Consider the following 22645-nt stretch of genomic DNA (forward strand, 5'->3'; position numbering starts at 1 on the left):
CCTTTTGGCACAATGACAAAGCTCAAGTTGGCTTCCGATTGCAGCTACCGATTCGAGAAACACTTAAAGGGCCATTCCACCTCTTTCATTATCTTGAGCATTTTCAATCTGCCCCAAATCAAAAACTACAGTGCTCAGACACTTCAAAGCTGGACTAGAATGTTCTACACTAATAGCAGAATCGTTATAACCCAGTTTGGGATTTGTGAAACCCTCATTTGACTTGTGAAGTTCCATAAAGGCATCTGGGTGCACCTGAGAACTGGTCCAGCTCCAAAAGTTCTATACTTATACTCCCATATACTAGTAACTGTACAACATGCATACTGAGAAAAATACATTTCTTCCAGCTGTTCAAATTGTAATTTCCAATTTTTTTATTTTATTACAAAGGTAAGAGTAAACATAAAAATAACAATTTCCCTTCTTACAATAACCGTTGGAAAACCCAGCAAGAGGACAGACCTAAGCAGGGGATTCCTGATTGCACCTGTCAACTTCACTACACAACCATTATCTCTAAGATTTAAAGGCTAAATATGTTATTAGATGGCACTCTTACAGCAGGAAACAACTAATTATCTTGTCATGATTGGGGGCAGTAGTGAAGGTGTGACAGAAGCAATTGATTGTAATCATCAGTTTGACCCCGGGGGGATTTTTATTGACAGGACCAAGATGTTCATAGTCAATAATATAAGAATGTTTCTCCAAAGCATAATCTCAGAACATCTATATTCTTTTCCCCTAATGAAGAAATTCAAAGACTATAACAGAGAGATTTTGAGGGATATGGATTACTTAATTTAAATATTAGACCCTGCTAAGGTTTACCAAAATGTTAAGGTAAAAGAGCAGCATTAGGACATCCATATCGGTATACATGTGTACCATTTAGCTGCTAATAATCAGTCTCCACAGGCTTTCTGTTTTACACCATTGGGTATATTGAGCATCAAATTCTATGTATTCTTTTTAAAATAGCTTTTATCCCTAAGGCTTGTGTATAAAATGACATGTAGGGGACAAGAGATTATTAGATAGCTCAGATGTAATCCTACATGCCCACTAGATGGAGCTGGTTTATAGTTGTATAGTTATTCCAGGGCACATTGAAAAAAAACCAAAAATGAATATGATTATTAACACGAATACAGGTCCTTCTCAAAAAATTAGCATATTGTGATAAAGTTCATTATTTTCTATAATGTAATGATGAAAATTTAACATTCATATATTTTAGATTCATTGCACACTAACTGAAATATTTCAGGTCTTTTATTGTCTTAATACGGATGATTTTGGCATACAGCTCATGAAAACCCAAAATTCCTATCTCACAAAATTAGCATATTTCATCCGACCAATAAAAGAAAAGTGTTTTTAATACAAAAAACGTCAACCTTCAAATAATCATGTACAGTTATGCACTCAATACTTGGTCGGGAATCCTTTGGCAGAAATGACTGCTTCAATGCGGCGTGGCATGGAGGCAATCAGCCTGTGGCACTGCTGAGGTCTTATGGAGGCCCAGGATGCTTCGATAGCGGCCTTTAGCTCATCCAGAGTGTTGGGTCTTGAGTCTCTCAACGTTCTCTTCACAATATCCCTGACCTGTACCCCATAGATTCTCTATGGGGTACAGGTCAGGAGAGTTGGCAGGCCAATTGAGCACAGTGATACCATGGTCAGTAAACCATTTACCAGTGGTTTTGGCACTGTGAGCAGGTAGCAGGTCGTGCTGAAAAATGAGATCTTCATCTCCATAAAGCTTTTCAGCAGATGGAAGCATGAAGTGCTCCAAAATCTCCTGATAGCTAGCTGCATTGACCCTGCCCTTGATAAAACACAGTAGACCAACACCAGCAGCTGACACAGCACCCCAGACCATCACTGACTGTGGGTACTTGACACTGGACGTCTGGCATTTTGGCATTTCCTTCTCCCCAGTCTTCCTCCAGACTCTGGCACCTTGATTTCCGAATGACATGCAGAATTTGCTTTCATCCGAAAAAAGTACTTTGGACCACTGAGCAACAGTCCAGTGCTGCTTCTCTGTAGCCCAGGTCTGGGGAATGCGTCACCTGTAGCCCATTTCCTGCACACGCCTGTGCACGGTGGCTCTGGATGTTTCTACTCCAGACTCAGTCCACTGCTTCCGCAGGTCCCCCAAGGTCTGGAATCGGCCCTTCTCCACAATCTTCCTCAGGGTCCGGTCACCTCTTCTCGTTGTGCAGCGTTTTCTGCCACACTTTTTCCTTCCCACAGACTTCCCACTGAGGTGCCTTGATACAGCACTCTGGGAACAGCCTATTCATTCAGAAATTTCTTTCTGTGTCTTACCCTCTTGCTTGAGGGTGTCAATAGTGGCCTTCTGGACAGCAGTCAGGTCGGCAGTCTTACCCATGATTGGGGATTTGAGTGATGAACCAGGCTGGGAGTTTTAAAGGCCTCAGGAATCTTTTGCAGGTGTTTAGAGTTAACTCGTTGATTCAGATGATTAGGTTCATAGCTCGTTTAGAGACCCTTTTAATGATGTGCTAATTTTGTGAGATAGGAATTTTGGGTTTTCATGAGCTGTATGCCAAAATCATCCGTATTAAGACAATAAAAGACCTGAAATATTTCAGTTAGTGTGCAATGAATCTAAAATATATTAATGTTAAATTTTCATCATGACATTATGGAAAATAATGAACTTTATCACAATATGCTAATTTTTTGAGAAGGACCTGTATATTTATCATTAAATCAAGTAATATTTCAAGGTACATTTTTAATTTCATCCTTACATTATGTCAGGGGAAACAACTGTCATACATCAACTTTTATATTTACAAAATAGAAATCTCTGTTGGTAGGGGTGATCTCTTTCAGAAGTCATTCTCAACACAGCTAATATTGTGCACAATTTAATCTGTAACTTGAAAAAATGACTTTTTGGGCGTATTAAATTTATTATTTTAAGATGGGTGCTACATATTTCTTCCAGGTCTTTCTAACTGGGAAATAAACAAATAAATAAACAATTTTTTTCTTGCCTGGTGTTCTTAGGGATAAATAGAACATTGCATCCTTTTAACAAGGACATCAAAATGTAGAAAAAAAGTGGAGGGCATTTACAATGGAAAGATTTTTCTCTAAAAAAGAGGATAGTAAATTTTAAAGCAAGCTGAAATAAACTGAACTTAACAAGCATTATCCTGTTCTTATGATCTGGCGTGGCAATGTCAGAGAGAGAGAGGCACCACTCCCTCGGGGGCAAAACACACTGCCACCATTCCCACTTATAAAGTTAAAATCAGCCTAAAACCAACAACAGCTTACATGTCCTCCTACACAACAGGCGGAACATCATGTCGTGCAGGTGGAACCTACTCAAGAGAAACACGCTAGCTGTAGCTTAATAACTCCGTTTTTAAGGGTCTCTCAAGACCCTCTTTCAAGGCCCTTATGACCCCCTATAAAAAACTGTTGGTTGACAACAACCCCTTGTAAAAAGATTTAAAAAATCAAAATGAGGTAACTATATATGAATTGTTAACTCAGCTGATTATTTGTTGACTTTTATGTCATACACACACGCCTGCACACGCAGACACACTGTGAATGTTGGTGCACGTGTTTAGGCTAGTTTGAGGTACAGTGGTACCCAGGCCCATTGTTAGACCAGTCACCTGTATCTCTGGGAAGCCGCAGATGTTTTCTCAATAGCCCCGAATCTCACGATAGAAGACATTTAGAAGTACATGTCTATTTAAAAGATGCATTTAGCCCCAGAATGACATTACACTACATGTATTTTGTGTAGTAAAAAAATATATATATAGGATTTGATTCTACTGTATTCCATATAATCACCATCCACCCTACCTAACCTGGCAATGATTCAAAAGAAAAAGAAGACAAAAAATGCTGGCATCGCGATTGCACAATACGTTCACAGGCAGTGGCGGGACAATTTGTCCCTTCTGGAGAAGTCCAGAACAGCTGTTCAGTCCAGGGCCGTCTGCCTGCCTCGTTTATTACCCGAACAGTAACACTGAGAGCCTCGAACAGGGCTACTATAGAGGAGACGACTCATGTCAGAGCAGCTGCAGAGCCAACCAAAGAGTGGGAGCCTGGTACCTTTGTGTGTCTAGGAACAGGTAGAAGTAAAGCGGCATCACCCAGGCTGAAGTTAGTAAAACCTGAAGGTTGACTCAGAATGAGCTAATTGTAAGTCACAGGTAAACAGTCCTTAAATTGCCTAGCAAAAGAGGAGGCAGAGGTTCACTTATAAATATCATCAGGGTCATGATGAGGAACAGAGAGAAGGACTTTCACCTGAGCAACAGTTAAAGTTAACTGGCCTGGCTGTGACAGAAAACAGTATGGAGCCCTCGCTGTGAGCTTCTGACTGGATTTGCATCATTGCATGAAAATATCTGGTGCTTTATTTCAGTCCAAATCAAAGCATTTAATCCTAAAGTAGCTAAACACAAACAATTAAGATCATCACATTGCATCTCATTTCTGCAGCCAGTCCAATTCTACATGTAGACAGCAAAAAGGAACGCCTTTATGAGAATGTAAACTGTGAAAAGGTAATTTACATAGATGACAAAAGTAGCACATTTATTTGACCCAGTTAACAACACGGTTTCACTGAGTTTAAGAACAACTTTGTCGGATGGATTGAGCAGAATGTTTTTTTCTAAATATCACAAAATGTATTATCAGCTTGAGTGAAATGTGTATTCATCAATTGTGAACTCTTTCTCTTTATCCTTCAAATTACTGACAAAAACATTAAAACGAATTAAAACTATTGTAAAGCTTTTTTGTTTGATTCACAATAACTGACATTAAATGTAAACCCAGCCAAGGCAGAGAGCTGTCCTACATTATTATAATTTTCAATGACCTTTAAACTGGGCCACTGCCTTATGAAAATTAAACTATTCAGGGCCTTAGCTAAACCCCCAACATTTTAAAACCCTAAAAACGCCCCTGGTGGTGCCTCTACTTTATAATTTCATTTGTTCTGTGATGGAGCTCTTAACTGGAAATATTCATATGTGGAATCTATTTTCTTTATTGAAATGAATCTAAATAAAATTAATCTCTTCCAGACCCACCCAAACACCGTGTTGCAGCATTCATGAATATGAAGGTGCTCTAAAAATGTTAAACATTTGGTAGTGTTTTAGAAAAAAAGGTGATATGAAAAAGTAAGCCTTTTATTAATTATTGAACACACGTGGAACGGAAAAGGTGCAGTGTAAATACAAAGAAATCAGAAGTTAAGTAAAACAGTAAAAGCATTACAATGTATTTCTAATACAGGAACACCAAATTAGCCGGACTCCATTTCCTAAGTAAATGATTCAATGAATAAATAAATAGAGAGAGAGCGTAACCCCCCAATGGTAGACCCAAAGTTGCGCCCAGAAATCACAAGTCAATTCAGTAAAATGATTCAGTTCAGTTAAATGCATTTCAATTTGATCCTAGCTATTCTTGCAAAGTTTTTTCTAACACCAATTGGTAAAGCCAGGCATTTATTTAGAAATATATCCTGAGTTAGTGCCAGTTCTGCCAAATTACCCAACGATTACACTGTAAATAAGCTTAAAAAAAACTTAAAGATTGAATTTTGGTTGTATTTAAAAATGTATTCTGTGTTTGTTTTTTTTGTCATGCATCTTGTGTAAAAAATTTCATGAGTATTTAATTGACATTCTGTGGTTGATGTTTTTAGCTGACAAGAAACCTTAGTGCTATGGGTTTAGTCAACAACAAGTTGATCTTGCACAGAATGCAGTTTAACACTTGTGGAGATTTGTCAGAAACAAACAAAAACATTATGTAGACAGTTATCATTCCAAGATTCATGGAAGTTCCTCCAAGAAGTGCAAGTTTTCGCAGAAGATTAAAAGAAACTCAGCAGGAAAAGCAAATAAAAGGCTTTATAGTTTAGATCAAGTAGCTTTAAATAAAGTTTATAGTCAGGAACCTGATTTTAGCTGTTGCTCGGAGTGTCAGAGGTGTAATCATCTTAATAAAAGAGGTGTCTCAGGACCAGAGGTGCTGATGCGTTGGTAGGGATGATCTCTGCTTTCACAGGTCATTCTCAACACAAGCACCACTTGTTGCCAAAGCAGCTCAGATCTCCAGGAATTCAACACTTTTCTTTGAACAATCAAATATTTTGACGTAGGATTTCTAGATTAAAAGACAACTCCTGGCAAAGGATGGCAAACAAACCTTTGGTAAGTGTTTTTACATCTGTCATATTGCTCTACGTTTAGACTCTGCAGCTTTACAGTAACTTAGGTTTACTTTATCAGGCTGTTTATAACTTGGGCTGGCGTAGTCTAGGCGGAAATTGAAAAAAGACGTTTTGGGGTTTTTTACTTTGTTTTAGACAGTTTTCAAGTTTTTAGTGTGCTGAATATGTCTACTTAAATGAGGCTGATCGAAACTGGTCTCTTCACAGCCCGGCTCTTGGTCCGCCGCTCGCAGCCTTCCACCTCAGACTGTATCTGACTCCTGCCACAGCGGCTTCCATCATGCCACCGCCGGGGGCAGCGGGACGAGGCTGGAGGCGGTGATGGAAAACCTGCAGCGCCAACAGGCAGCGCGCCTTGCCGTGGAGGAGAAGCTCCGGCAGGCCGAAAATAACAGGAATTTCTGCAGCATAGTACAGTCCCAGATCCACCGCCAAGCTCTCGCTTTCAGTCACTACCACGGCGCGATGGGTAGCAGTCTGGCTGCTGGAGCTGGCTCGTCCACCGGGGTGACGCTTCTTCACCGAGAGGATGAGGACGGGATTTCCAAACCTTGCACTGATGATAAGGAACGGAAGGAAAGGGGAGATTACACAGATGAGCAAGAAATCACTGATGAAGAGGAGGACGAGGAAGACATGTTCAACCCTTCCCATCTCAGACAATCCGGGCTCTGTTCAGCTTGTGTGTCTCCGAAGGGCGCCACAGTGCGCTTCCTTACCACAGACCGAGTTCCACGCACCGAGTCTCCGTCCGCTCACTCCCACCAGGAGTGGACTTACGAGGAGCAATTTAAGCAGGTAAGGCAGCGCTGAGCCTCGGGCTCAGCTGGTTGAACCTGTTCACTCTTCGATAGAAACAGTTTCAGAGACATTGTGAAAAGTTAGTGGGCAGGTAAGGCCTCCCCTTAAATATCTCAGCCCCGCTAAAGTAGATTTGATTTGGTAGTCTACTTTCCTCCAGTATATTCACCGAAATCATTTATAGAGATGGAGCAATTGGCGACAACCTTAAATGATCCAAAATCAGGAGAATTAGTTTTATCCTTATTCTGTGCGCAAATCCAAGTTTGCCCATTTTATTTTTGAATCCGCTCTTTTACCCATTTGCGGAGCTATACCACTGTATTTGCACTATATAAACAGGCTCTGTTGTGGTAAAAGGAGTTTATGAGACATGCAAAATACCTCAGAAAATGTCAGCACACAATAATGTGTGTGTGTTGTTTTTTTTACTTTTTACAGTTTGATGACAGTGAAAACCGTTTTTATTGTGTATGTAGAGATTTCGCAAGAGAGAAAAATCTAAATCTGAATTTACTGAAGTCAAAGTAAGTGGTGTCCATATAATGTCAAAAACAGTTGACAATAGCCTTCGGTTGCTATTATCAGACTAAATGTCCAGAGAAATAGAAAAATATGACTAAAGAGGCGCAGGTACAAATATCAGTCTTTACAACAAGTCGTTTATAAACATGCACCTTTTTTTTTTTACAGTTTTAGTTGTGAATTCTCTATATAAACATAAAGTATAAGGCTTTAATTTATATTAGAGCTATGTCAGTGTGACACTTCACACAGTGAAATACATGAATTAATCTACTTTTTAAAATACTTTCTCTGAACTGGAATCATTTAAAATTTGTTATGAATGTAATGGTTAACTTTTAAGTATATGGGTAATAATTTTATTTTTTAATTTGCCATAGCTACATTTTCAATCTGTGAATTTATGTGGCCCAGGACAAGAAATATTTCCCACTGTAAAAGTCCAATAGGGAAGACTACACATCTAAAACATCAAACCATGAGCACATAGAAGTAGATCCATACACCAAATGATGTCCCAAAAAAATTGTGTTGATAAAGGCAGGTTTTGATGTAGTATCTTCATTTAGTTTGTGATTTCACTTCTATGTTCTCATGTGGAAAGTCCATGTCTTGTTGAATTGGTAAATGTGAGCAGTCCCATAGAATGAAGGTATGAATATCACAGTATTGTGTAGATTGTATGTTCACGCCAAACATGCAACGGTCCAAGTACTCCGGTTCATCCCACGATCCATAAACTGCATGTTTGATTAGTTGGCCACTTTAAATTAACCTAAGGTAAATGGATGCTCGGCTTGATAACTTCTTTTTTTTTTTTTTTCAAAAGTTAACCCACATTATGTTTCTTAAACTATATATATATATTAAAGTGATTCATAATATAACTCTATGTATAACTCTCTATATAACTGTAATTTGGTCTGATGTGGTGAGTCAGAAAAAACAAGTTTTCTTTTGTATGAGAAAAATCTCTGTTAAAGACAGATCTGAATTTTGTATGTATTTTTTGTTGGCTATTGTTTTTGACTTTCAGTTATTTTTATTTGTAAGTCAGTCACATTGGCTTGCTTTGCTTTATTACCTGTTATGCAAAACATAAGGTAAGTGCTTGAATAAGCTTTGTAAATGTTCATCAAATGTAGTTTTCCTGCTCTATCACATTGAACAGTTTTTTGTTGAAAATACATCTTAACGATATCCCTTTTCCCACCCAAGTCCAAGGATTTAAATATCTGGGAATGTTTTACCCAAGTAAAAAGAATCCCAGGTAATGTGTGTGCTTTCTTTTTCCACTGCTCTGAAAGGCCACAGAAAATTTATTTAAATCAGCCTAATGATGTATAGGCAAGTTGTGAAGATAACTCCCCTGATGATGACTAGCTTTAGAGTTAAACATTTCATTAATTCATTCCATTATTCCTTAAGTTTCCACTGGATTTGTAAGCAGGAAAAGTTATTTTACATTTAATTATTTATCAGCCTGCACCTGGCCAGAGTTGTCGTTTTCTATGATGGTAAATCTGAGGCAAAACTATTTGTGCTTTGTAACTGGATTTGAAGTCACAGAGAGAAATGCTGTAGGAGTTTTGTAATTGAAGAATTTCTTCTTGTCGGGTTTCTGGTTGTGTGGGTTGTTTTTTGTTCCTGTCTGCTATTGTCTGTGTATAACCTAGTTGACGCTGGTGACCGTGGTGTGAGGTGACAGGTCTTCACCATCCCCGATGATTACTCCCTGGAGTATTTAAGCAGGAAGCGGCCAGCATCTCACTGCTCGAGTGTTAGCCAACCGTGTGTTATGCAGGAGACGAGCTGGTTTTTACCCAGACTCGCCTCCAACTGATTGTTCCTGTTCCTACATCGCTTCTCGGATTACAGAAGATACTTGAGGGTTTCCAACCTGCAACCAAGCCGTGATCTACCGGACATATTCATCAGCTGGCCGCTTCCAAACCTCCCGACAATCGACACAGACTCTGCAGAACTGGACGCTGTCCTCCTGGATCAAGTCACTAGAGGCAAACCTCACACTTACCCTCAACCTCAGCCGCTTCCAGTTTCGCCACATACTCTCCTCCTGGCGGTTCACACCCCTCAATCTAGTAAGATACAGTTTCAGTCAGTATTTGCTCTTCAAAGTAAACCGTTATTCACATTCTGCTTTTCTCTCACACAGTTGACGAGAGTTTCCAGCCTGTACAGACCTAACATCTACGTTCCTCTAATAAACCTGTTAAACTTTTCTGATTCTCCTGAGTGTTCTCTGCATGTGGGTCAGATCAGTGTCTAAAATGATGACAGAACACTCAAGCCAACCGGACCCAGCAGAGGCACTCGGGAATTATCTCTGATCACTCTCACCAGATTCATGCTCACGATTCCAATATCCGTGCCCTGGCCGAACAACAGAAACAAACAAACCTGCAGCTCGAACAGATATCCGCCATGTTGCATCATTCTCTGAGTAGGGTAACCACTCCAACCACAGAGGGCGCAGTAGCGAATCCCGAGACACAACGGCTCCCTCACGTTCGTGACGTCACTTCCCCTAGTCCGGAGAAATATTCAGGTGAGGCGGGTGATTGTAGAGGATTTTTACTACAGTGCTCACTAGTCTTTAACCGTTCTCCATAATCATTTCCCCATCATGACACCAAGATTTCCTATATTATTGGTCTTCTAACAGGGAAAGCTCTTAAGTGGGCAGAGTCTCGTTTTCCTTGCTGTTCTCAATTTGGTTGTTCCTTTTCTAACTTTGAAAAGGAGTTTAGAGAGATATTTTCTTTTGAGTCTGACCAGGTTACTACAGGGCATACATTTTGGGCTTTGAAACAGGGTAACAGGCCTGTTACAGAGTTTGCCATTGGCTTCCGTATATTAGCGGCAGCCTCAGGTTGGGATAGCTGGGTTCTTAGATCCGCATGTTTTCATGCTTTGAATGAGCCACTTAAGGATGAACTAGCACTAGTTGAGGAACCAGAGTCTTTAAAGGGGATAATCGCTAAAGCCATCAGATTGGATAGTAGAATGAGAGAGAGAAGGAGATTTCGTTATGAACGCAGTGCTTCCAGAACGCCGCTTACCTACCAGTCACCTGCTGTTCTGAAAACATCACCTTCAGACACAGCTATCGAGGCTGAGCCCATGCAGATAGGACGAGCTCGTCTATCCTTAGAAGAAAGGCAGAAACGTAGACAGACTAGGCAGGGTTTTTAATTGTGGTTCAGCTAAACACTTTATTGCTGACTGTCCTTCCTGCCCCCCACGGCCAAAAGAGTTGGTCCGTCGGTAGAAGGGTGGGGTACCCATGGACCAAAAGATTGACCCGTTAGCCTCCAGATTTTGTTTATCAGCCTTGCTACTCTCGCATCACTCTACCCAGAACTTGTCCGCCTTAATTGATTCTAGTAGCAAACAAAATCTTATAGATGAAGATTTAGTTAAAAGAGCCCAGATCGAAACTGAACCTCTTACTAAACCCTGCTTAGTTTTCTGCTTTAAATGGACAAGGAGTTCAGCGTATAACTCATCGCATCAAGCCTTTAGTGTTGTTGCTCTCTGGTAATCACAGAGAGGAGATTTCTTTCTTTGTGTTTCCTATAGCCTCAAATGACATAGTGTTAGGTTTCATATGGTTATGTGAACACAATCCACACCTAAATTGGCCTGAAGGTTGAATTGAATCATGGTCCTCTAAGTGTCATACATGTTGCCTTAAGTCAGCTATTGTTCAGCCTCATTCCACTCCTGTTGAAGATGTAAGTGAGTACCTGGATTTGTCCCAGGTTCCTACTATTTACCACGATGTAATACAAGTCTTCAATAAAACTAAAGCGCTTTCCTTACCCCCCCATCGGCCATACGATTGCGCCATTGATCTACTTCCTGGTGCGCCGCTACCCTCTAGTAGGTTATACAACATCTCCGGGCCAGAACAAGAGTCCCTAGAGACCTACATAAATGAGTCGCTAGCTGCAGGATTAATCCAGCCGTCTTCTTCACCATTAGGGGCGGGGTTCTTCTTTGTAGGCAAGAAAGATGGGTCTCTCCGACCATGTATTGACTATAGGGGATTGAGTCAAATAACAGTTAAAAACAAGTATCCACTTCCTCTCCTCACTTTGGCCTTTGAACCAGTACATGAAGTTACCATCTTTTCTAAATTAGATTTGATAAACGCTTATCACTTAGTTAGAATCCGCCAGGGGGATGAGTGGAAGACAGCATTCAAAACACCTTTGGGACATTTTGAGTATCGAATAATGGCTTTCGGCCTTTGTAATGCCCCAGCAGTATTTCAGTCATTAGTCAACGACGTACTCAGAGACTTTTTGAATGTTTTTGTTTACCTCGATTACATCTTGATCTACTCATGTGACTTAACGGAACACCAGCAACACGTTCGCCTTGTCCTCCAGAGATTATTGGAGAATCGTCTGTTTGTAAAAGCAGAGAAGTCTGAATTTCACAAGAAGTCAGTAATGTTCCTGGGATTCATTCTCGAGGGTGGACAGGTTCGCTCCAACCCGGACAAGGTGAAAGCGGTTCTTGAATGGCCAGTGCCTGATTCACGAAAGCAGTTGCAACGTTTCCTGGGGTTTGCCAATTTTTACCGCAGGTTCATCAAAAACTACAGCCAGACGGGGGCACAACTAACAGCATTAACAGCTACTAAGATCACCTTCAGTTGGGGTCCTGAAGCAGATAAGGCCTTCCTCGTCCTCAAGCAGAAATTTGCCCAGTCTCCCATCTTGATTCATCCTGATCCTTCCAGACAATTTGTGCTGGAGGTCGATGCTTCTAACACTGGGGTTGGTGCTGTTGTATCTCAGCAATCAGGGGAAGACGTTCAAGCTCCATCTTTGTGGGTTCTTCTCTCACCGACTTAGCAACACTGAACGCAATTATGATGTAGGAGACAGAGAACTGCTAGCGATCAAGTTAGCCTTAGAGGAATGGTGGCATTGGTTAGAGGGTGCCGTTCATCATATTTTAGTGTGGACTGATCACAGAAACCTGGTATATTTGCAATCAGCTAAAAGACTAAATTCACGACAGGCACTTTGGTCACTTTTCACGTTTCAACATCTCTATTTCATTCAGACCAGGTACCGAGAACATCAAACCGGATGCACTTTCCCGACAGTTCTCACCCGACAGCTTCAACAAGGTACCGGAACCTATTGTTCCTCCCAATTGGACAGTTGGAACTTTAACTTGGGAGATTGAAGATAGGATAGCTCAGGCTCTGCAAACTGACCCGGATCCTGGAACAGGGCCTGAAATAAACACAGCACTCAACATCCTTCAGGCCTCCTGCAACCTCTGAACATCGCAAAACGACCGTGGTCTCATATAGCCTTAGATTTTGTGACAGGGTTACCCAGATCTAACGGCATGACTGCCATACTTACCATTGTGGATCGTTTTTCTAAGGCTTGTCACCTAGTTCCACTAAGACGCCTTCCCTCTGCTTTCCAGACTGCTCAGTTATTGGTGTAATATGTTTTCAAACTCCATGGTATTCCTCAGGACATTTTGTCTGATCGTGGGCCCCAAATCATTTCCCAGGTGTGGAAACAGTTTTGTTCTGCCCTTGGGGCCAAGGTGTCTTTAACTTCAGGTTACCATCCCCAGTCTAACGGTCAGACTGAAAGATTAAACCAACAGGTAGAATCAGCACTCAGGTGTCTGACCTCTTCAAACAGCATGGACTGGTATAAACACCTTCCCTGGGTGGAATATGCCATCAACTTGCAAGTTTCTTCTCCTTCCGGTGTTACCCCGTTTGGGGCCTCCATGGGTTACCAACCATCCCTGTTTACTGCAGACGAAGGTGATATTGCTGTCACTTCCATTCGTTGTCACATCCACCGTTGCAAACAGCTTTGGGCCGCGACAGTTCGGGCACTTCACCGTACGGCTACTCAGAACAAGAGAATTGCAGATCGCAAACGTCGACTGGCTCCGGTCTATCGTCCTGGCCAAAGGGTTTGGTTGTCTTCTCGGGACATTCCCCTGAAGGCCATGTCCAAGAACTTGTCTCCTCGTTTCATTGGTCCTTATATTATAGTCGGTTATTGGCACCTCTGCTGTCCGCCTCTGCCTTCCTCCCTCACTGCGTGTTCATCCCATGTTCCACGTCTCTCAGGTCAAACCTTTTGTGGTCAGTGATTCCGCTGTCTGGCGGATTGTGGACTCCCATCGGCGGGGTCGTGGTTGTCAGTTCCTTGTTGATTGGGAGGGTTACGGACCGGAGGACCGTTCCTGGATACCTAGATCTTTTATCTGCGACCCAACCTTGGTTGCTGATTTCTGGGCCTCCCGTCCGTCCGCATCATCTGGGCCGCCAGGTGGCGGCCGTTGAGGGGGGAGTAATGTCGGGGTTCTGGTTGTATGGGTTGTTTTTTGTTCCTGTCTGCTATTGTCTGTGTATAACCTAGTTGATGCTGGTGACCGTGGTGTGAGGTGACAGGTCTTCACCATCCCCGATGATTACTCCCTGGAGTATTTAAGCAGGAAGCGGCCAGCATCTCACTGCTCGAGTGTTAGCCAACCGTGTGTTATGCAGGAGACGAGCTGGTTTTTACCCAGACTCGCCTCCAACAGATTGTTCCTGTTCCTACATCGCTTCTCGGATTACAGAAGATACTTGAGGGTTTCCAACCTGCAACCAAGCCGTGATCTACCGGACATATTCATCAGCTGGCCTCTTCCAAACCTCCCGACAATCGACACAGACTCTGCAGAACTGGACGCTGTCCTCCTGGATCAAGTCACTAGAGGCAAACCTCACACTTACCCTCATCAACCTCAGCCGCTTCCAGTTTCACCACATACTCTCCTCCTGGCGGTTCACACCCCTCAATCTAGTAAGATACAGTTTCAGTCAGTATTTGCTCTTCAAAGTAAACCGTTATTCACATTCTGCTTTTCTCTCACACAGTTGACGAGAGTTTCCAGCCTGTACAGACCTAACATCTACGTTCCTCTAATAAACCTGTTAAACGTTTCTGATTCTCCTGAGTGTTCTCTGCATGTGGGTCAAATCAGTGTCTAAAACGAGGACACATCTGTCTTTTACACCTACAAAACAACAGTTACATCACTTCAGATTCTCAAGTACAAGTACACAAAGGCCTCGACCTTCAAAGATTCCAAATAAGGCGCACTAAACTGCTTGTACAACAAAAAAATAGGACGTGCAATAAATGGGCGTGTTGTGCACGATCTTCAAAGATTGCGTGTGCAATGGATAACGGGTGCAAAAGAGATGCAGACCGCCCTATTTAAATGAGGAAATTGCATGTGCTACTTGCATGTGCTACTAGCTGGCTGCTACTGCCCCCAGCGGAACAAGACGAAAAGTAACTAAAAGCCATGTTGGTTAAAACATGCAAGGGTTGTTGCACTGCATCATTATGAATGATCCAGTTGTTGATATTTTCCTTCTGTTTTGTTATGCTTCTGCTTTTCTGAACTGTTTCAGTTTGTCAACTTTTGCCGTTGCCATTCAGAGCAGCAGGTTTGTCATCGCAGCCTCCGCCCTGACAAGATTATTTCTCCTAGCTGTTTATTTGCGCAGGGTGCCTCTAAGTGTGTAATTGTGCATGCAAAAGGCTGAGTTTAAATTTGTTCTGTGAGCAGATGCATTATGTTTGTGGTCCGGACGGACCCAGTGAGGTGAAGACTACATCCTGCTTCGCCCTTTAATCAGAATTTTGGTTTACCGACCATTGCACAGGAGGGCAGAGCTGTGTCCAAAGTAGCGTGCGCTCGTGATCCGCCATGAGTGTGCACACGGGGCAGCTGGTCAGTGCTGACACCACAGGAGGGCGCACAGCTTGTAAACTCTGTTGCTGGACGTAACTCGCAATGGTTCCAGCTTAGAAATTGGCCAATCAATATTAACAATAAAAAAGACAAATATTTCTATAAAATTATTTATTAGAGGCTTGTCTCCTTCGAACTTTAATTATTTTTTGGAGACTCACCATGTTCTTTTTTTTGAGAATATTTGTTTGACAAGTTCGGAGTTTATCATAAACAGTCACAATATTTAAGTTGGAACATAATATTAGCAAAGTTATATACAGGGGTTGGACAATGAAACTGAAACACATGTCATTTTAGTGTGGAAGGTTTCATGGCTAAATTGCGCCAGCCTGGTAGCCAGTCTTCATTGATTGCACATTGCACCAGTAAGAGCAGAGTGTGAAGGTTCAATTAGCAGGGTAAGAGCACAGTTTTGCTCAAAATATTGAAATGCACACAACATTACGGGTGACATACCAGAGTTCAAAAGAGGACAAATTATTGGTGCACATCTTGCTGGCGCATCTGTGACCAAGACAGCAAGTCTTTGTGATGTATCAAGAGCCACGGTATCCAGGGTAATGTCAGCATACCACCTAGAAGGACGAACCACATCCAACAGGATTAACTGTGGACGCAAGAGGAAGCTGTCTGAAAGGGATGTTCGGGTGCTAACCCAGATTGTATCCAAAAAACATAAAACCACGGCTGCCCAAATCACGGCAGAATTAAATGTGCACCTCAACTCTCCTGTTTCCACCAGGACTATCCGTCGAGAGCTCCACAGGGTCAATATACACGGCCGGGCTGCTATAGCCAAACCTTTGGTCACTCATGCCAATGCCAAACGTCGGTTTCCATGGTGCAAGGAGCGCAAATCTTGGGCTGTGGACAATGTGAAACATGTATTGTTCTCTGATGAGTCCACCTTTACTGTTTTCCCCACATCCGGGAGAGTTACGGTGTGGAGAAGCCCCAAAGAAGCGTACCACCCAGACTGTTGCATGCCCAGAGTGAAGCATTGGGGTGGATCAGGGATGGTTTGGGCTGTCATATCATGGCATTCCCTTGGCCCAATACTTGTGCTAGATGGGCGCATCACTGCCAAGGACTACCAAACCATTCTTGAGGACCATGTGCATCCAATGGTTCAAACATTGTATCCTGAAGGCGGTGCCATGTATTAGGATGACAATGCATCTATACACACAGCAAGACTGGTGAAAGATTGGTTTGATGAACATGAAAGTGAAGTTGAACATCTCCCATGGCCTGCACAGTCACCAGATTTAAATATTATTGAGCCACTTTGGGGTGTTTTGGAGGAGCGAGTCAGGAAACGTTTTCCTCCACCAGTATCACGTAGTGACCTGTGCCACTATCCTGCAAGAAGAATGGCTTAAAATCTCTCTGACCACTGTGCAGGACTTGTTCCCAAGACAAATTGATGCTGTATTGGCTGCAAAAGGAGGCCCTACACCATACTAATAAATTATTGTGGTCTAAAACCAGGTGTTTCAGTTTCATTGTCCAACCCCTGTATATTATATAACAAAAACAAATATAGTTTGTTGTAAGATTTGGCTATCTGTTTATTTTAACGTGGCTAATTTTAAAACATAACGTTACATTACTCTCCTGCAAATAATTAATAGCTAACATTTATGTTCATAAAAGTGAATTATTTTCCAATGATTGTACAGAATTCGATGTTTGTTTTGCCAATATTTTAACGATATACAACATTTTGGATTGTTTAAATAGTTTTTTCGTGACACAAAATCATTTTTCACATTACAGTTACACTGCATGGTGGCGCAGTTGGTAGCACTGTTGCCTTACGACAAGAAGGTCCTGGGTTTGACTTCTGGCCGGAGGTCTTTCTGCATGGAGTTTGCATGTCTCCCTGTGCATGCGTGGGTTCTCTCCGGGTACTCCGGCTTCCTCCCACAGTCCAAAAACATGACTGTTTGGTTAATTGGTCTCTCTAAATTGCCCTTAGGCGTGAATGAGTGTGTGCGTGGTTGTTTGGCATGTGTGTGTCTGTGTTGCCCTGCGATGGATTGGTGACCTGTCCAGGGTGTACCTCTTGCATTTTCATTAAGGCAAACGCACTAAAAACTTTGCGCCCGTTGTCCTGCTGATTTTACACACGCAATCCAATTAGCACCACGTTTGTAGATCAGCTTTGCAGACACAAACATGTGTGCGTGTGATTTTGTACAAGCAAACGTTTTTAAGATCAGGCCCAAAGTGTATTCTTTGAGTCACACATGAAAAACCTCTAACTTTCACAGTTTTGCTCAAATTGATCGTAAAATAATTGGTGTAACACTATTTATGCATTGTAACTGCGGAGTTTTATAATTGTAGTATATTGTTTTAACCAACGCATGGAATAATGGACTATTAAAATGGCGACGAGGAATGTCTATTAACTCATGAAGATGCAGACAAGTTGGGTGTAAACAATTTTTTTATTGAAATGTTTTTTATATTATTTTTTGATTTTATTTTTTGATTTTTTAAACCTTTGACTTCACTGACGCTAGTATCAGCCATTAGCAGCTGTAGCTAACAAAGAAAAGCCTATAGCTTGTTCACCATTTCTTTAAAGTTAAACATCTACCTTGAAATACCATTAATACAGCATATGGGAGCCGACGGCTCATTGTGGCCGATCTGTGTTTAAAACCACCCATTAACTAACGTCTGTCTTAACTTTAAAATACAATACAGCACAAATAACTAGCCTCAAGGCAGAGAGGCCTGTTCACATTAGCTGAGCAGACAGCCTGCTAGCACTTAAAATAGCTTAGCTTTTGCACCACAAACAAAGCAAAACATCATGAAATAAACTATATTTAGACTATTTCTCTTATGATTTGGGGTTGTTTGGTTTCTGTTTGTTTTCATATATGCTTCTCACAGTTTTTTGAATCATGTTTGTTTATTTTTCTGGTCATGTTTTAGTCTTGTTCATGTTTTGTCAAGTTTGGTTTTTGGTTCTAGTCATGCATTAGTTTTTGTTTGTTTGTATTCAAGACACTCTGTTTTTGCTCCAGCCACGTTTTGTTCTTCTGTCAATTAAGTTTATTTGGATCACCTGCACCAAGTTAATCTGTCTTCTTGTTTCACCTGGTCACGCTCCATTAATACACGCCTGTTCTGTCATTCGGCGCAGAAGCATTTTTCATGCACAAGTCTTGTTTTGTGATCATGCCATGCCTGTCTCGCCTGCCGTTTTTGTTTTTTGTCATTAAATCCTTTTTCACTTACCATCACGCTGCCTGCTCATCTGCATTTTGGGGTCCTATTTTGCAAGCCATAACAATTTCATTCTAAACAATTTTTTTTTGCCCAAACAACACCTCTTACATGAACTGTTCTGAAGCTGGAGGTCCAAAGGGTGGTGGTTTGGAAAGCAAAGTTGGCCCTGTACAACAATAACAGAGACACATTGCAGCTACTCTCACTAGTTGTGGGGGAATGCTTATACTGGGTCGGACTGCATCAGCATGCCGAACTGCAGCTCCAATGTGTTCTTCCTGGGCCATGGGGAAAACTGCTTCACTTGACGTGATTAGAGACGTCTCTTCGGGGACATCTTTGGCTCAGGTTGCAATGAGGAAGTAACACTATGAACAAGAAAATCAATTTGTGAAAGGGAAGAAATGAAATTAGTGTGTTTTCTGTGATAAGGAGGAAATTAAAAATGGAACAGATTCTTTAAAGGTTTTATAATGAAACTATAATGAAATTTTATTTTAGGTGTGGAATAGTCAGTTAAATTAAACTCAAAGGTTATTAAAAAGTATTTTTGTTTGTTTATGAGAAAATACTGTTATTTCTTTACCCTTAATGCCAAATGTCAGCACAAAGTCCAAAGTATGAAGACAAAAGTGGGTAGGTTGAAGATGTTTTGGATCTATGACTATGCTTTCTATGTACTGACCCAGCCGGTGTGAGGTCCCAGGTGCACTGGCTCCGCTGGACGACTGCTACAGGGAGCTATCCTCGGTGGCTCCGCACTGGCCTCAGCTATGTGCAGGTTTTATATTACTACTACTTAGGAGACAGAGGAGTAAGCAAACACTTGACACACAGAGCAGGAGCGCTAGATGTGTTAGAATAAGCCAGAGATGTCACACTAAAGAAAATTCAGATAAAATCAAGAGAGTCTGACCAAACAATCCACAGAGTTATTGTGCAATAATTCTTTGATTCTGAATATTTATTAAAAAAATTATTAAACCCGGCCTCTCGACCGAAGACTAATGGAGATAGGCACCAGCTCCCCCATGACCCACTATGGATAAGTGGTATAGAAGATGAATGAATGAATTCTAATTAAAAATCATAATATATAATTTACAATTTCTAACCAAAATCATTTACAAATAATATTAGATATTTGAAGTGCACAATGGGATTGTGATTTGTGGGCTACTAGCATTTATTAATAATTATGAATAATTAATTGTGATTAACAATTTTTAACTGAAATCACACAAAATGTTTGCATAATCAAACTTGTTCTGGAATTTACATCGTTTTGTCACTAGTAACTGTTAATAAGTATAATTAATATCTGGAGTTTATTAGTAATAATTATTTGCCAGAGTAACCTTAAATGTAACAGTATTATCAAAACATTACCCAAAAGAGTGATACGAACACTAGCCTCATTGATAGCAAATAACTTTCATATGAAAACAAACAAAAATGCCTTCTCTTTACCAACTTGAAAATTTTATTAAACAAAATACGCTTACAATCAAACTATTCAGGTCCAACAAACCTTTTCACATTACTAGAATGCTCAGTAAACTACAAAAAGAATAAAATAATCATCAAAAGTAAATTGCTAAAATCAAATTTATAGGGAATGCACACTGAGCAGTAATGGAGATCAAACAAGCAGCTTCTGGACGAAGGTGGAAATAATCAGAGCTTTGGGTTGATTTGGAATTTGGGAATGATGTCCACAATGAACATCATTTATCCCTATAGATGAGTTGGTGTTTGGATCGACAGCCATCAGCCGACAGAAAAGGGGAACTAAATCCATCCAGCGACTGCTTAGTGCACAAGTAGCTTACTTCCTTGCCGCTGCCAACTGATAACTATCTAGCCCGAAAAATAGCAATAAAACCCACATGGGAACCAGCAGCCAAAGGGGCAATAAACAGGGATGAGACAAAGAAATGATCAGATCCCACAGTCAAGGCTCGGATAGCGGGGTTACTTCAAACATCTCCAATAATCCAATTTAAAATCGGCCAGTTGAAAACACAGATTAACGTTCAAAAACACAATGGAAACATTCAATAAATTTCACATAGGAGCATTAAGCTTGATTGCTGTGCAATTACAGTTCAAGGCATATCAATTGAAACTGTCGATTAAGGTTACTCTGAGATTTTCTTGAAATGGAGATCTGTTATGTAAACAAGCTTATAGTTTAACGTCACTGATTTAAGAGGTTTTTCTTTGTTGAAAAACATTAATTTTCTTGTGATTTCCTTCTCTGTTTTTCAGTTGTATGACCTGGATGACGATAAAGAACGCAAAGAATTTCTTGATGACCTTTTCAGTTTCATGCAAAGACGGGGTGAGCTATTTTTCTTTAACAGTATTTACTTACAGCTACTGGTTGGTTTGTTGGTTGGTTGATTGGATGGACGGAAGGATGTTCCAGGCCAAAGGTCTACCTGTGGCTCCCAGCTCTGGAGCCCAGCCCCTTTATGGCAGAAGAATGCCAACGCAAGGGCTTAATCAGGCCTGGTTTGAGCTAGTGAAACTAAATTCAGAAACGTCTGGTTAATCACAGTGAATTCATGATTTAATAAGGTTTGGAAATTCCATTTTCGCAACATAAGTGCGATAAAAAGCAAAATCAGAAGTTTCATGTTTTTCTGTTTAGGAGATCCAAGATGCTGGCAATAGAGAGGCAGAATCATGTAGAGAGATCCAAGCCCAGGTCTTCTTCAACAATAAGTGCTGCTTTCTTTCCTTTGCATTTCTCCTGGGTAAGAACAGAAGCAAAATGTTTCATGAGAGACAATATTTTGCAGTGAAACAATGACATTTTCTCTAGAAACTGGTAGACTGATGACGTCGTAACTTTAAAGAGAGACCTTTTCAGAGTTATCATGGTCAACCCCAGAACCAACACTTTAAGGACACTGCTGTGACAGTGAATGCCATACAGTTTAAGGTTGTATTTCCTTGACTGAGCTCCTCAAATTAGTTCAGTATAGTTTATTTATATAGCACCAATTCACAACACACATTGTCTCAAGGCACTTTTTTACAGAAAATAAATCAATTCAGTCTAATTATACAGATTCTAAGTCAAAAACATACATCCTAATTGATTCCAGTTATCAAATGATGCAGTGAAACTGTTTATTATTAAAATTGTTTAAACGTTTTTCTATCTAAGGAAACCCAGCAGATTGCAGTGAGTTACTGACTAGCAGCATTCATTTCTCCTGAATGAGCATGTAGTGACAGTGGACAGTCGCTTGCATTGTGTCCATGACTGTTTATTATTATTATTATATTATTTAATATTATTTATATTTTATTAAATAATAATTTGGTCTGTTAAGGGCTGTCCGGTGAATACGAGCTCAATAAGGTGGTGGTATTAGGACAATAGTGAAAACAATCCCAGGCTTTGCATGGCCAGCATACTCACCGGACATGTCACCCATTGAGCATGTTTGGGATGCTCTGGATCGGCGTATACAACAGCGTGTTCCAGTTCCTGCCATTATCCATCAACTTCGCACAGCCATGTGCAAAACAGCACATTTTAGCTGGTGTTTTATGGTGGCCAGCCAAAGGCACACCTGTGCAATAATCATGCTGTTTCATCAGCATCTTAATATGTCACACCTGCGAGGTGGGATGGATTATCTATGCAAAGGAGAAGTGTTCTCTATCACAGATTTAGACAGATTTGTGTACAATATTTGAGAGAAATTGTTGTTTTGTGTATATAGACAATGTATTAGATCTTTGAGTTCAGCTCATGAAAATTGGTAGCAAACACAAGAGTGTTGCGTTTATATTTTTGTTCAGTGTACATACAATATGAACAAGTGAATCAAAGATGGTTGAAAACCATTACTAATAAAGTGATGCAACATTACCATTCAGTGTTATTTATATCTGAGAACCAAGGATTATCTTGAAGAATCTGGAAATGAAGTTAAGTTA

The 22645-nt window shown here is 40.8% G+C and overlaps 1 protein-coding gene and 1 long non-coding RNA gene across 2 annotated transcripts in view; one reads left to right on the forward strand and one right to left on the reverse strand.

The window, feature by feature from the left end:
* The first annotated feature begins 5240 nt into the window (after positions 1-5240).
* arid3c (AT rich interactive domain 3C (BRIGHT-like)) overlaps positions 5241-22645 on the forward strand; it is a 106775-nt gene continuing 89370 nt past the window's right edge. Inside the window, exons 1-2 of the mRNA XM_047380802.1 lie at positions 5241-7072; positions 20957-21029. Coding sequence (XP_047236758.1) covers positions 6596-7072; positions 20957-21029 — 550 coding nt within the window. The 5' untranslated portion in view covers positions 5241-6595. The remainder of the gene's footprint in view (positions 7073-20956; positions 21030-22645) is intronic.
* On the reverse strand, positions 21239-22242 carry LOC124877533. Its single transcript, XR_007040552.1, has 2 exons — positions 22122-22242; positions 21239-21443 (listed from the first exon to the last, which is right to left on the reverse strand). It is a non-coding gene; the product is annotated as an uncharacterized LOC124877533 (long non-coding RNA).

The sequence above is a fragment of the Girardinichthys multiradiatus genome, chromosome 12 (assembly GCF_021462225.1).
Source record: "Girardinichthys multiradiatus isolate DD_20200921_A chromosome 12, DD_fGirMul_XY1, whole genome shotgun sequence".
In the NCBI taxonomy this organism is placed as follows: Eukaryota; Metazoa; Chordata; class Actinopteri; order Cyprinodontiformes; family Goodeidae; genus Girardinichthys; species Girardinichthys multiradiatus.